Source organism: Anabrus simplex, chromosome 1, assembly GCF_040414725.1.
Source record: "Anabrus simplex isolate iqAnaSimp1 chromosome 1, ASM4041472v1, whole genome shotgun sequence".
NCBI lineage: Eukaryota > Metazoa > Arthropoda > Insecta > Orthoptera > Tettigoniidae > Anabrus > Anabrus simplex.
Window position 1 is genome coordinate 1,083,042,375 of NC_090265.1, and position 15,675 is coordinate 1,083,058,049.

Consider the following 15,675-nt stretch of genomic DNA (forward strand, 5'->3'; position numbering starts at 1 on the left):
CTGGCGCTGTTGAAGGGTAGGGTGAGAGGGGCGACTGGGGAGGGGGTGGGAGCGGGTCACTGACATCAACGGCACTACAATCGGTAGAAATAACACTTGTATTGTGACTAGCCATTGTCTAGAAAATACTTCTGCTTACTCACCTTGTTTTCTCCACAAGTAATTCCAGGGATACAATCGCATTCACTCACACACATACACGCACATTTACTTAAAACTAAAACATTACATGTTAATGGCATCTCAGTAATGAGCCTGTATCAATGCTCACTCGTGTTTCACATTAAACTAACAAGTTGTACCATTGTAGTAACAAACACTTTTCGTCCATTGTCACAGCACAACAATGCGACCATCCTTGCTCCAGACACGATTTAAGCCAAAGTGATCACGTGTGCGATTCCGTCAGGAGAAGGTGCGTGCCTTTTAGCTGGACAGGAAGCACGATATATTTTATAAATATGTATACATAGATTACATTATAACAATTTATTTTTCGTGTAGCATCATGCAGATTTAGATTCATCTTGATGTGTAGCCATCTTGATTCTTACAGTAGCGTCCCTGATAGGAGCCAATTCCCAGATAAGAGCGGTAACTGCCTCTCCAACTTCGGCATAGCTAAACTCGAGAATATTCTCCCAGATTGAACATAAACGAAAGTCGTAGTACGCGTTTTCAATCGAACTTCCAGATAAATGTGCAAACTGCCACATAAATTTAAACCGCACTTTTACCTGGATGTCGTAGTACAGGCCCTCAAAGGAATAATTATTTCATTAGTTAAAGTCATTACGGAACAAACGTGACACGTTAACTGCAACAGATTTCCTGCTACTAAGATCACTGGAGGAGATGGTTAAAGGTATACTGATGTGCTTGCTATTTAGTTTTTTTCTTCTTGTACCCTGACTGGCTAGATTTTTTTACCCTGACAGTTTATTTTGACAGTCCTTATGTTAGGAGTGTCTGGTGGGATATGGAAATTTCTGGTATGATTTTTGCTGCTTTTAAAAATGAAAATTCCTGGTATTGTAGTGCCCCTAGTCATCATTATTTGTCCACTCCAACTAGCTGAATATGGGTATGAGTGAAACTTTTTTCAATTTGTGTGATCCAACCATATCTGCTGTTACAGATTTTGTTGTTATTCTGTATCTCTCTTGGCGAAATCTCTCCAGATTGGTTTTCCCAGATCACTCTCTAGATCTTCCTCATGGTCTACTGCCTGGGACATTCTGGTCTCTTTTTATGGGCCATTCTCATCATATGACCATACCACTTCAGCCTACCTAATTCTAATGTGTCCAAGAAAACTTCTCAAACCAATGCTGGTGAATTTCTACATTCAGCACTTTGTCTCTTCTGCTTTTCTTTTGACAAGATCATAAGAACTTAGTTTCAGTTGCTTGGAGTCTACTATTGCCGCTGGGCTGAGTGGCTCAAACGGTTGAGGTGCTGGCCTCCTGACCCTAACCTGGCAGGCTTGAACCCAGTTCAGTGTGGTGGTATTTGAAGGTGCACAAATACATCAACCTTGTGTCAGTAGATTTATTGGTACGTTAAAGAAACGCTGCACAACGAAATTCCGGCAACTCGGCATCTCCGAAAACCGTAACAGTAGCTAGTGGAACGTAAAGCCAATAACATTATTCTGTTGGTCTGGTGCTGTTGTGGTGACAGCTTGAAGCCCATGGGTAGTTTTGTCCATACACTGCTCAGAATTTAAAAAGAATGGTATATTTGTATCTGTTGTGTCTACAGTAACAAGGAAATGAACTTTTTAATTTTCCGTCATTTCTGTCTGTACGTATGCGCATCATGAGAAAATGGCCGAAGAGAATCTAGATTGTCTGCGGCCTGGTCATTCTGATTGACCTATCTAAGGCGCCTGATAGGGCATATCATGGGAGACTACTGGAAAAATGAGTACAATAGGACTAGAAAAAAAAGAGTGACTGAATGGGTGGCTATATTTCTAAAAAATAGATATCAGGGAATTAGAGTAGGCGAAGCTTTATCTGACCCTGTAATAATTAAGTAATAATTAAGAGGGGAATTCCTCAAGGCAGTATTATTGGAACTTTATGCTTTCTTATACAGTGATTATAAATAATATGAGTAAGAAGTGGAATCAGAGAAGGCTTTTTGCAGATAATGTTATTGTTATTCTGCATTGAGTAATAAACAAGTTACAAGATTGTGAGAAACTACAAAATGACCTTGATAATGTTGTGAGATAGACAGTAGGCAATGGTATGATGATAAACAGGGTTAAAAGTCAAGTTGCGAGTTTCACAAATAGGAATAGTCCTCTCTGTTTTAATTACTGGGTTGATGGGGTGAAAGTTCCTTTTGGGGATCACTGTAAGTACCTAGGTGTTAATATGTGGAAAGATCTTCACTGGGGTAACCACATAAAAAATGGAATTGTAAATAATGGGTATAGATCTCTGCACATGGTTATGAGGATATTTAGGGGTAGTAGGAAGGATGTAATGGAGAGAGCATATAAATCTCTGGTAAGACCCCAACTAAAGTATGGTTCCAGTATATGGGATGCTCACCCGGATTGCTTGATTCAGGGGAGTTAGGGATTGGAATAATTTCACAAGGAGATGTTCAATAAATTTCCAATTACTTTGCAATCATTTAAGAAAAGGTTCGGAAAACAACAGATAGGGAATCTGCCACAACTGTCCTAAATTCAGATCAGTAGTGAGTGATTGATCCTAGCTCTGGAACTTTGGACATTTATATTGACAGTGTAGTACTGTTCGTTAAGAGAAAATATACAATTTTTCATTTGATCGAGTATTTCATATGATAGCATCGCTTTTAGTCGCGACATTCCTAATGACAACATTGTAATGACCTACGTTGACTTCAGTTGGGAAAACCACAAAGACAGTCTTTCCGAGAATATAAAAAGGCAGGTGGAGAGCGAGTGTCTGCCATTACAATGAAAATTCTCTAACCCAGTCTTCGCATGAGCAAAGACATATGGTGACTTCCCCGTCACATTTCTATGCAATTTAATACATTGCGTACGCTACTTAACCTACAATTCTGTATACAATGTAGAATTCGAAGCGAAGCATGGGTCCATCAGCTAGTACTAGATAAGATTTATACAGTGTACCTTGGAATCCAGAGGAAAAGAATGATCTCGCAGAGTGGTAAAAGTGTGATGGTGACTATTCTACTGCTGATTTCATGTCTGATAGTGTTGTTAGAAGAGACATAGCTGCTTAAGTATTTGACATTGTTGATGATTATGTTGTCAGTACCAATTTGGAGATAAATCTTTTCAGGTTTCCTGCTCAAAATCAAGCTTATTGTCTCTACTTCATCTAAATTTCTTTTGCTCCTTTCTATTGATCTTGATAATTATTTTTACATCCCTACCCCCACCTCCCCTTCCCCACAGACACTTTTAAAACTTTCTGGTAGGAAAGTATCATCTGATGGGTGGAAGGCATACAGCCAACTCCGGGGGAAAGAACACATTCACCAGACTGCAAACCAATCCATTTAATAGAATAGAATAGAACAGAAAGGGAAAGAACATGAATAAGTCAGTATTTTAAGTTAATACAGAGGCAACACAACTCAAAATTCAAACGCCTGGGGGAATCGTGCTGATTTTCCTTTGTGACATTGCAGGGACATATTTGAGGTATGAGGACAAGTGGATATTGTCAGAGAGAGAGAGAGAGAGAGAGAGAGAGAGAGAGAGAGAGAGGGGGGGGGGGGGTGAGGTGAGTGCAAGCTTGGAGCTGCTGCTGTCCCCATTCCTCTTTCCAGACAAGCTATAGCTGGCACAGGGAGTACAGCCACTTGTTGGCATGCCTGACAGCTCTTCATACCATAAAATGCTTCGGTGCAGGGGTAGATAGGTGAAGGAGTGGGGGCAGCATGTGATGTCAATGTAGTTATTATGCAAATTACGTCACAGAAAATTCCCTTCTAAATACTGGGCACTGGATCAAATTCCACACGCACTCAAAACATCTTTGGGGCTTGTGTGACCCTGGGAAATAAAATACAATATCAGACGAGGCAGAGAGATCAGCTTTGAAGTCTATTTCAGCTGCCAGGGAAGACCTCAGATCCAAAATGAAGACACCAGTTGCCTTAATTAAAAAAAACTGCAGTACTGTAATGTGTTTGAAACTATGAGAACTTGTATATAGCATACATCAAATGACCACAGGTTTCAGCCTGGACAAAGAATGTGACAGTAGTTCAACAGACCATGGAAGCTTCAGTTCTAAGATGGTAGAGTTAATTTAAAGATAATACAAAAACAATATTAAGATTCATTATGATAGAATCGAGAGTCACCACCAGATGGTAGATAAACACGCAAATGAAATTCATCCTATCGTATATGATTCTGAACCGAGCAACTGCTAGGCATTTCCAAGATGAAATTATCACGTATAACCTGAAAATCTAATATACACAAAGGATTTTTCTCGGGAGGATTCTAGTCATAGCACACAAGACATATTCAGATTTTTCACATGCATGTTGTTTTATGTCTAGGAGAGTAAAATCATGAATAGGTAAATGAAAAAATATCAATGATTTATCTATAACTGCACAATATATTGCAGAATGACTATACATTAGAAGGGGATAAGAGGGAAAAAGCTAAAGCACAAATTAATTTTGGATTTGAATACATTATGTGAGTAACCACTTCTTTACACGAGGAGGTAGTACATAATGCGAAGCAAATTTCATGTTAAAATGTGTTAAAATACAACAGGAAAACTGAGCATGAAGTTATGGGAAACACTCAACTAAGGTTACTTATCAGGTGTTTCACTGTTCTAATGCATGTGAACAAAATTACGGACACAAAGAAGGTAAGAAGAGAATGAGACTCACTCTGTGACTTAAAAGAAACAACTACATACTTAATTTGTATGAAATCCTGAAAGGGAATATTACTCACCATCATACAACAGGGGAATGCCATGTCTAAAATATACTAAGGCTGGCTCCTTGGTTGGTTTATAAAGCCGGACTAGTTGGCTATCATGTGCCTTCACTACCCAAGCATTCAGATCATCAACCAGATCTTCACGCAAGTGAGTAAGTTCATTTTCATAGAGATCACACTCCTCACAATCCTTCTTGGCTGAAAGTAAAATTTAACAGAAATTATAAACATGGTATGGTATATTTTAAATCCTATTATTATTATTATTACAATTTGCTTTACATTGCACCAACACAGATAGGTCTTATGGCAAACATGGGCACAAGACATACTTTATTGTAATAATGTATTAACAAAAATTTAACCTAGAAATCAATTACACCAGTACCAATATATAGCAAGAATTAAGTTAGACCGGATTTTCTATTATCAGTAAACTTGTATGAATCAAGAAATGGCTGGAATTATTGCAATGAACACTGACAAATGAGTACTTTTCTGAATCCTACTGAAAACAGCCAGTGACTGCCAGCTACTACGGTCAGTCAACTAGTGCAGAGTCCCCGGTTGGCACAGTAAAAAGTCCAGACTGTGCACTGAACAGCATGCCACCACTGTATACTGGGTGGTTCACCAGCCCCTGGAGATTTAGTTTTATGCATCCTTTTGTGTTTGTTACAATTCTAAAATACATTATTTCCTCTCCCTAAACCATGGTAATATAACAAGATGTGTGGTAATGGGCTAGAGCACCACTATTAATTCATTAAGAATATCCCAAATGAACCCATAAAACAAGCACAGATATGAAAAATATGTACCTTACAACAGGAGGTGAATATTCTGACTAGAAATAGGCAAGGGTGCCCATACCCGGGGGCAAGGTGGGGCTGCGGCCCCCCTCTAGCTCACAGGGAAAGGCAAAAATCTAGTGTAGTCACGTGTTTTCCTTTCAAGAAAATGATTTAAAAGTATTACGTAAAAACGGTAGTACCGTCCACCACCAACAGGCAGTGGACACCGTGGGTTATTCTACCGCAGAATACAAATCGCCATTCATTTTCCATAATATTAAAATTACTCGCACCCCCAGGTCTGCCCCCCCCCCCCCCCCTCTAGAAACTGTCATGTGGGCGCCCATGGAAATAGGTAATGTATAGCCTGGAAATTGCGCTCTGCATGTCAAGCCATGCAATAGCTCACTTGGCAGGGGCATGGTGGAAGTTGTGATAGTGAACGGTGCTCGAAGTTCGAATAACACGCAAGTATGGTTGTTTTTTGTTTTTACAGCCAGGTGACTGGGATGTGGCAAGGTTGAATACTTAATAGTTTCCATAGACTGATTTGTTTATTTGGCCCTGAAATGGGCTATTGATATGATGGCATATGGTATGGAACTGGGTTGGAAGGGGCTAGGAAACATGCAACACGATGTCAATTACCTGCATCTTCTAACGAAGCACCTTCTTCAACTGACGACCTCCGTGGCCGATACAGAGCTGTGCTTGATGCAAGGACTGACGGATCGGTATGCCTCAGTGAAAAGCTGTCTAAGTTGACCAGGATTGCTCAGCTCGTGTGCATACACCAGTTGTTTAGCATGGTCTAAAGGTAAAGGTGCATTCTGCCCAAAGGCAGGTCCGAACCTCCAGAGAGGTGTGCCTGAGTCGGAGTTTACGTACGGTAAGTTGGCCAGTTCCTTTATGCTCCACCATTCCCTTAACCCCCACCAACAGCACGTGGCAACCCATCCAAACCTTGACCACGCCCAATGTTGTTTAACTTCGGGAGATCTCACAGGATCCGGTGTTTCAACACGGCTAAGGCTGTTGGCCATGGTCTAAAAAAGAAATAAATCTGGGGGCGTAAAATTGGGCAATCTGATGGGTCAGGGCACAGGTCCTCCCCTTCCGATCCATTTATCAGGATACGTCGCATGGAGAAGGTTCCGGACGACCCCCGCCGCAGCTCCGTGATGTTCAACTACATCCTGCAGTGGTCAAGGAGTGGCACGTGTTCCAAGAACGGTGGCAGGCAATTTTGAAAAAAAAAAAAAGGGCAGCTAGAGTTCTCCCATCAGAGTCCCCTAAAAGAAAAGGCGATCAAGGAGGTGATCTCGCACGATGCCACACCATACGTTCACCCCCTACTGTACCCGAAAAGCTGCCTGCTGTATCCACACTACAGTAATGCATATTATGGCGATTATCGGTTCCATTGTTCTGAAACTGCGCTTTTTCCGTAAATAAGATATTCACCAAAAAGGCAGGATCAGTGTCCACATGCTGTAGGGTCCATTGAAAGAACACCACCCGGGCTTCGAAATCATGACCATGGGGCTGCTGGTGTAAGTGCAAATGGTACGGGTGAAGCCACTGGGTATGCAATATCCGCATAACAGACGCCTAGCCGATACTTGCTCCTGTGAAATAGCCCATGTGCTAGTGTGAGGGTTATGCCGGACAGCGTCCAACACAACATTTTCATTGTAAGCAGACATCACGGGATGATCTTTAACAGGCCGTGTCCTCCCCAGGGTCGCAGTAGCCCACAGATGACTTTCCACACTCTGAAATGTCATGCCTGTCGGTTGCCGTCTATCCGAGTGTTCTTGATACAGCATTGTGCCTGGTATGTGCCTGCAAATGGTACGGGTGAAGCCACTGGGTATGCAATATCCGCATAATAGACGCCTAGCCGATACTTGCTCCTGCGAAATAGCCCATGTGCTAGTGTGAGGGTTATGCCGGACAGCGTCCAACACAACATTTTCATTGTAAGCAGATCACGGGATGATCTTTAACAGGCCGTGTCCTCCCCAGGGTCGCAGTAGCCCACAGATGACTTTCCACACTCCGAAATGTCATGCCTGTCGGTTGCCGTCTATCCGAGTGTTCTTGATACAGCATTGTGCCTGGTATGCATATCCACATACTTGCCACTGGAACATATCACGAGGCAGTGAAATAACTTTTGTGTTGTGACTTGTCTCAAAGAAGGGGAGTTTGTGCAGCTAAATAACTATCTTCCGCTATCGTTCCAATAGGGCACAGTATGCCTACTTGTGGTCTACAAAGCTTGGAACACGTATGATGTAGCTAACTGGTTGCTTGTGTCCTAGCCACCTCCTCACCTTTGTCCAATCCAGCTCAATACCCTATGCAACAATACATACGGCCCATTACATGACCAAATAAACGAATCAGTCTGCGCAAGCTATCAACCTTAACACATCCCAGGCAATTGGCAGCAAAATAAAAAAAAATACTTGTATAGGATCTGAACCTTCGAGCACAGTCCACTATCACAACTCCTACCATGCCCCTGCCAAATGAGCTATTGTGAGGCTTGACATGCAGCGCGCAGTTTGCAGCCTATACAATACCTGTTCCTGGTCTGTGTGTGCACCTCCTATTGTAAGGTACATGTTCGTCGTATCTGTGCTCGTTTTACGGGTTCATTCAGGTACCGGTACCAATACTGAATAGTGGTGCTCTGGTCATATTACCCCGGTTTTGGGAAAAGGACCGATGTATTTCAAAATTGTAGTAAAAGCAGCAGATACATAAAACAGTTTAGCTTGCTCCGCATTGGCCACAGTCACGACACATAGCATGCTCTCATGGCGAGCTAGTGTAACTTACTTGTTGATTCGCCCTCGTATGTCCTCAAGCACATTCAGTGAAATTCCACTATCCATATGCTTCCACCACAAAATATGCAAAGACAAAATACCACAATCCAACGAGTGAATGTGTTTGCACACTGTGTAATTATATCTGTGATCGTTTCCATATCCTAAAGTATAAAAGGAGATACACACACACACACACACAAATGCTGACTGAATATAGCAAAGTGTGAACCCACTAAACTCAATACTCATTCGAGTGCTCCTTATTATAATGGTTATTATTATATGCTTGTTTAGAAATAAATTGGACACATAGGCCTACCTTTTAATTCTGAGGCTGCGTGTATGGTACTTTAATAAGCAAAGCGTCATGATTTCCTGCCCCTTGCTACAAAAAAAAAAAAAAAAAAAAAAAATGAATGGGGAGGGGTGCCTTCTTGTTTCCATATGTTCGTTTCTAAAATCAACTGGGCACAAGGCTTTTAATTCCGAGACTATGCGTATGTTGTTTTCGTAAGCAAAGCATTACGATTATCAGCCCCTCGTTGCAAGGAAGAGGAGTGATATGATTATTAGCCGCTCGTTACAACAAATGAAGGTTAATTGGTTAAAGAAATTTAAGAACTTGCAACCCCAAAAAAGACCAGTTTCTCATAGACGGGCGATCAAAAATGAAAAGAAAGGAGTCACGAACAAGTAGGCCTAGATGGTAGCAACTACTGAGGGGATTCATAAAGTAGGCCTACAGTGGGCGTAAGTTTTAGGTGATGAAGATATTGAATATGAATTTCCACTTACTAAATAAGACGACGACATATTTCTCACTTCTTACTAAATTTAAAAGCTCATCATCGTTAACAGTTTCCAGGCCGGCCGAAACAGCACACTGCACAGAGGACAATAAACAACTCGTCACTAATACGTGGAAAACTACGAACATAAGATTCTTCATTGTGTCAAGTCCTTCGAAAAGTCGGTATCGTTTAGCAATGGTAACAACCGCACTGTTATCGTGGCCCAACAGATATATGCATATAATTATTATTTTATGGCAAATGCGAAGATTTGACAAGCCGCGCCATAGAACAGTGTATGAAACATGCTATTCAGCCACATCCCAAGAATGAGATCACAACATGATACGTTGTTACGCCGACAGCCAGCCGACAGCGCTGGGCAAAGAGTAGCGCTGGCGTTGAGGAGAGAGTCAAATTTCTGCCATCGTGCCATAGTCATAACCTCTATCCTCTTTGGTCATAACTTCCAGCGATTTCCAACATTGTCTCAGAATTCCCATCATCCATTATCTAGATTTGATTCATAGAACAACAGTGCAAAGCGCAGTCTCTTAAAATGACAAGAGAAATTGCTTAAAGAGAAACGAAATAAAGTGGTATTAAATTCAATGACATGGTTATCATGTATGAACAAAAGATTGGGAAAATTACTTCTTTCAGAAAATTAGTATTTTCTCCTTACAAATTTAGATCGTTTTAAACTGTATACATTTTGTACCACCAATTCAATTTCTATTTTAAGTGTTTATTGTTGCAACATCGCATACGTATGCGACTCTTCGAGCATAGAAATTTGTATGCTCGAAGATGCGACTCTTTTATGTATACTCTTAGATATTTGACATGACAACATCGCAAGACCTTTCCTGCACTTCCTGCTCAACTGTTTCCCGCCAAATGTGTCAGAAGTGCGGTTTGTGGAAGTAAACTGTTTATCGAGGGGTTTGGCAATATTTTTATTCAAAAGATTCAGCGATGGATGTTGCAGATGTTCAGGTTGGCCAATTGCGGGTTAATGACGAAGTTGGTGCACGATGTCAAAAATTATTTCAAGATTTCTTGGAGGAGTAAGTTTGTATATTTTCATTTGTTGTGGTCTGTCAACGGATATATAATTGGTGTATTCTCTGTACCATAAAAGAAACAGGAGATGGTGCAGCTTAAAGCGTTATATACTGTTAATGTTGTTATAAGGTCAAAAAACCAAAAACAGAGACTAATATTGAGCAGTAATTCCCGCGCTTTCCGAACAAATGCATTAACTGATTCCGCTAGGACAATCAACACGTGAATAAGAAACGCATATCTCTTTGTTGTTGAATTAACTGTCTTTGGAGACACCTGACTGGCATGGTCCTGACTTCAGTATGAAATCACTTGTTGATACGCAGTCCTCGGTTTTTAGCCATGACAGAAGCTGACTAAATATTTGAATCTAATTTTGGTTCTATTGTACGGTAACGTGTTTAGATAAATGAACACAAAAACACGTAGCATTTACTTCTGTAGGACTACTACTTACACTGCACAGTATACACAATTGCACAGTTTGAGCTCTCTCTGCTCTCACAACCGGACACACTAATTGTTCACACTATCGCTTGTAGACTAATACCTGCCCCCACTTTTCTTCAGCTGGCACTTGCAGTCTAACTCAATTCACAGTTATTTTTACTATTGTTATTACAGCAATGCAGTTTATAGCCTGTGCATGGCAGTCATACTGTCCTGTTTGACGTACACTGCCTGTACCTCCCACTTGACTTTGTTCACTGTCCCATGCCGATACCCAGTTGATATCTCACACGCCACTCCAGACACAATGTCCACTACACAGCAGCTGGCACGAGAGACTCAACTCTTTGACGACAGACAGGCAGAATGAACACTCGGTTCCATGATCAAAACACTCTACAGACTGCCTCCTCAATTCAGCCTGCCACAGCGGCACTCGCTCGTACTGAGCTCTCCACTCAACTCCAACTGAAGCTGCTAACTGAATGAGCTCAACTGAACCATCCAATCTTGTACGGCCTGTCTTTTATAGCTGGGCTGACCCCATCTGGATACTTAAAAAAAGGCACCTCCAGAGTCCTCATGAGAGTGAATACTTTGGGTGCACCATCTAGCTCCTCCTCACAACGCTGGAGGCCTCTAGTGATGTAACAGGGTGACGGAAATAGCAATAGCGAAGTGCTGGCCAAGGTGCTCCCGGCCCTCTCCCGATTGCTTTGCTGCATGGTGAGCGGTGAAGCCTGAAGGCAGTGACCTCATTTGTGAATGATGCCAGACTGTAACATTCTTTCTTTCAAGCTGTATTGCGTATTTCAATAATCTTTCATTTACTTATCCATCCTTACACTATTGGAAGTAAATAAACAAACGAGATAACAAGCAAGTGATACGAAGCGGCAGACCGCATGGCTACCATATGCACAACATATAATGTGTTGAAAGAAAGCTCTTATAAAACTTCACTGGTAATGATATAGCAGGTTATGTGAATGATGTTGATCCACGAAATATCACTGTAATATTTGTCACAAATGGAAGATAGTAATTGATTTTACTCAAGGTCTCAAATTGGAGATTGATTAAGAAATACCGTCGTTACTAGCGAGAAATATGTATATGTACTTATGGGCTGTAAAAGGGACTCCATTATGTTGCATTCCGCTGCTTGCGCCGTCTTTTGTTTTTCTTGAGGTCCAGGGCTGGCACCGAGAATGGGAGTGCTATGCCTGTGAATTCTCTTTTTTTTTTTCCATATGTTTGTTCCATATGTTGAAGGAAAAAAGCATGATCCCATGGACCAATGCATATACTGTATATACAGTATATATTTTTTTAGAGGAAAATAGCATGATCCGTGGACCAATAAATCGTTTAATGAATTAGTTATGGCACATGAAGTGACAGCCCTTCAAATTACATCGAATGAGAAAAATCAATAAAACAACACCGTAGAACTTCAGTGAGCAAAGACATCACACACGACAGTGTTAGACAAATAAAACACGGAAGTGCTGCAATGTAGCAGAAATGGTAGTTGTAAGGCAGTAAAGTATGTATTCTCTAAAATAAAATATTTCGGATTATTTCTTAATCAACCTCCGCTTTGAGACTTTGAGTAAAAACAACTATTATCATCCATTTGTGACAAATATTACAGTGATATTTCGTGGATCAACATAATTCACGTAACCGATATAGCATGTTATCGTTATTTCCAGACAGTAAAATCTTCACTCTCTCCGGCGGTATTACTTATGCTGCAATCGTGCAGCAGGAATTGAAGATACAGGCGAAAGAAAAACGTGGCTGACAGATCGGCCCCCCCTGGCATATTTAGCAGCAGCTTGCATGGCCAATAGATCGGCTGCCTGGCACTATAATAGTTAATCCCATTTTGGCAAAGGTGCACCATTCAGCCAGCTGTTTATTGGAGAGAGACTTTCATGGCAGCTTTTCTGCAATGGAGTCTGGTTACTTGTAATCGTTTATGGACCATATATGGACATCCAGGAAGTTTGTTCACCTGCATGACCTCTACCGAGTTTAAGAAAGAGTTCTGTGAAGTTTCAACTAACCTGTTGTCTTCCTCCTAGTGGAAACCTGCTTTAAGCTAATGCACTGTAGACGTCCAATGTCCCTTGATACCTATCACAAGTGTATCCTTCTGAGCAGCCCTAGACAAAACACCACACCGAATCGCTGTCTCACGAATGATAAAATTTCCTTGTTAGATGAGAGTCAGGCACTTGCTCTCTTGACACACATGAATAATGTGCTTTGTCAGAACAGAGTGAAGCATTTAGCATTTGTGCCAAACGTGGTGTGTTCGTTGCCTGACGTCATCACACTGGGGTTTGAATCTTAGCTGTTATAGTAGGCAGGAATTTTGTAGCCTATGGCTGACACTGCTCTACATGGCAGCATGCTGTGTGCTTCTAATTTCACAGTGCTCTTTGCAAGTGTATGTCATGAGGTGAAGAGGGAAGAGAGGGTAGACTGAGAGTGACTGACACGGTGCGAACTACGGACCATGTTGCAAAATGCACCCAGCTGACTGTACAATGCCGAACATATCTGAAAAGGATTTTCTTATATTTCATGTCTGCTGTGATGCTACAATTTTTGATTGTTGATCTGAACATTTATTTCTGAATTATATTTCTGTCTGCCTTCCCTGGGTTGAAGTTTGTTTCCGCAGATTATAATTCATAGATGGGGCAGGATATGCCTAGACGAGTCTGTTGATATTAAATGCACTGTTTAATTTTCTCTATAGCCTTTCATATGAGTTAGTGTTAGATTTTCTTTACTAATGCTTGACATCGTCACTTGTTTTATGGATGAATTCAAATCCAACACTAAAAGTGGTTGACAAAGCTGTGATGGACCAAGCTTTGTGTGGTCAGTCAGCTCATTGATAGGGGCCTTCATTGGAGCATCTTAACAGTCATTCTTGTCTTGAGCTTGCGAGAAGTGACTTTATCATAAACCTCTCATCAAGGTGACCGTAGTTCAAAATCTTGGTAAATACAAATGGGATTTTGAAAATAGAAGACATCGACCAGTAATTCTAATGCCTAAAACAGTTGGACCGAAGACCTGTTGCTCTGTAATTAATACTAGTCCCTGAACGTTCAAATTTGATTTTTCTTCTTAAAAAATCTGACCTATGAAAGATTACAGTTGTGGAAAAAACTTTTCAACTGTTTCTGCTGTTTTTCCTTCCATTTTTATTATGGAGAATCTCATGTGATGTTCTGAGTATATAATTTAAAGTTTCATGACAGATAATAGAAATCAACTACATCTTCCTTTAACAGAAGTCGGCAATTGATTGTTTTTTGTTTCTTGCTTGATTTCCAGGTTCAAGCAGAAGTTGGCAATTGATTGTTTTTTGTTTCTTGTTTGATTTCCAGGTTCAAGGAGGAAGGAATCATTAAGTATCTTGAAGGTGCAAAGGAACTGACGAGTCCAGAAAAGAGCACTTTGGAGATCAGCTTTGAAGATGTGGAGAAATACAACCAAAATCTTGCTACTACAATCATTGAAGAATATTACAGGTGATGCCTGAGAATAATTCTCTCTCATAAGTTATTGAAGATATGTACTCCTAACCTTATGTGTACGGTATGTTATCAAAATATAATTTTATTGGTAGTCAAAGAACTAGCAATATTAAAGAAAAATACAAACATCTACGAGATCAGGGGTAAGAAAATCACAGTGGATGGCTTTCTCAGTGTAATTCTCGGAGAAAATTAGAGTAGGTAAAGCATTATCTGATCCTATAATGATGAAATGGTGGGGGGGAAGGGTTCATAAGGCAGTATTGTTGTACCTTTATGGTCTCATATATATACACACTGCCTGACAAAAAATGTTAAGCATCCAGAAGAAGTGGTTGAAAGTGAATGAAACTACATACGTTGAAATACCATGTGCCTTTATTGAACTGATTACAATATGGGATGAAAGAGACAAGGCCGCTGACAGTTACAGGTAGAATGTTGAAGCCAGGTTAGTAGGCTGTCGCACCCTGGTTGGCTGCAATGCATGCCGTTATATGGTTCGGAATGGTATCAAACAGCCTTTGGAACCTCTCCTGAGGCAAGTTTATCCACAGTTTATGCAGCTGTCCCTCCAGATCCCTCAGGTTTGTACTTGAATGGAGTCCCCTTCCAGTGTCATCCCACACGTGATGGAGAGGTCCGGGGATCTTGCTGGCCACAGGAGGACCTCAACATGCTTTAGGCGGTCCATAAACACAACTGCTGTGTGTGGATGTGCATTATCTTGTCGGAACACTGTCCCAGGGTGCTGTGCCATAAGGGCTAGGTCGTGCAGAGGCAGAATGCCTGTGACGTATGGCTGTGCCATCAACGTCTGCCGAAGCACTGTTAGAGGTGACCTGAACGGTAATCCCATGGTTCCCCACACCATGATGCCAGGGATTACACCTGTGTGTCTTTCCACAATATGGGCAGGATCTGCTATCTACCCTTGACGCCGCCAAACCCACACCCACCCCCTCCTGGGCAAGGCACCATTCCAAATACGGGCGTTGGTATTCTGGTGTCAATGGCAACCGACGCCTGGGGCGGCAGGACCTCAATCCGGCGGATACAAGTCGTCGAGACACTGTGCAGGAACTCGCAGGATGTAGTAGAGTCGCCAGTACATGTTTGTGGATGGTGGGTGCCAAAGTTAAGAAATCCTGCAATGCTTGGTGCACCATACGAAGTTCCTCCCTCGGGGTGGTGTTTCTTGGTCGACCT

General features: G+C 41.4%; 2 protein-coding genes across 2 annotated transcripts in view; one reads left to right on the plus strand and one right to left on the minus strand.

Annotated features, from left to right (window-relative positions):
- Window positions 1–9,774, minus strand: part of LOC136876245 (thioredoxin domain-containing protein) — a 74,992-nt gene extending 65,218 nt beyond the window's left edge. Inside the window, exons 1-2 of the mRNA XM_067150031.2 lie at window positions 9,387–9,774; window positions 4,967–5,152 (exon numbers count right to left, since the gene is read on the minus strand). Coding sequence (XP_067006132.1) covers window positions 4,967–5,152; window positions 9,387–9,540 — 340 coding nt within the window. The 5' untranslated portion in view covers window positions 9,541–9,774. The remainder of the gene's footprint in view (window positions 1–4,966; window positions 5,153–9,386) is intronic.
- Window positions 9,775–10,275: 501 nt separating this feature from the next.
- The window catches only part of Mcm6 (minichromosome maintenance 6), a 121,355-nt gene continuing 115,955 nt past the window's right edge, over window positions 10,276–15,675 (plus strand). Inside the window, exons 1-2 of the mRNA XM_067137224.2 lie at window positions 10,276–10,452; window positions 14,317–14,460. Of these exons, the coding sequence (XP_066993325.2) occupies window positions 10,361–10,452; window positions 14,317–14,460 (236 nt within the window). The 5' untranslated portion in view covers window positions 10,276–10,360. The remainder of the gene's footprint in view (window positions 10,453–14,316; window positions 14,461–15,675) is intronic.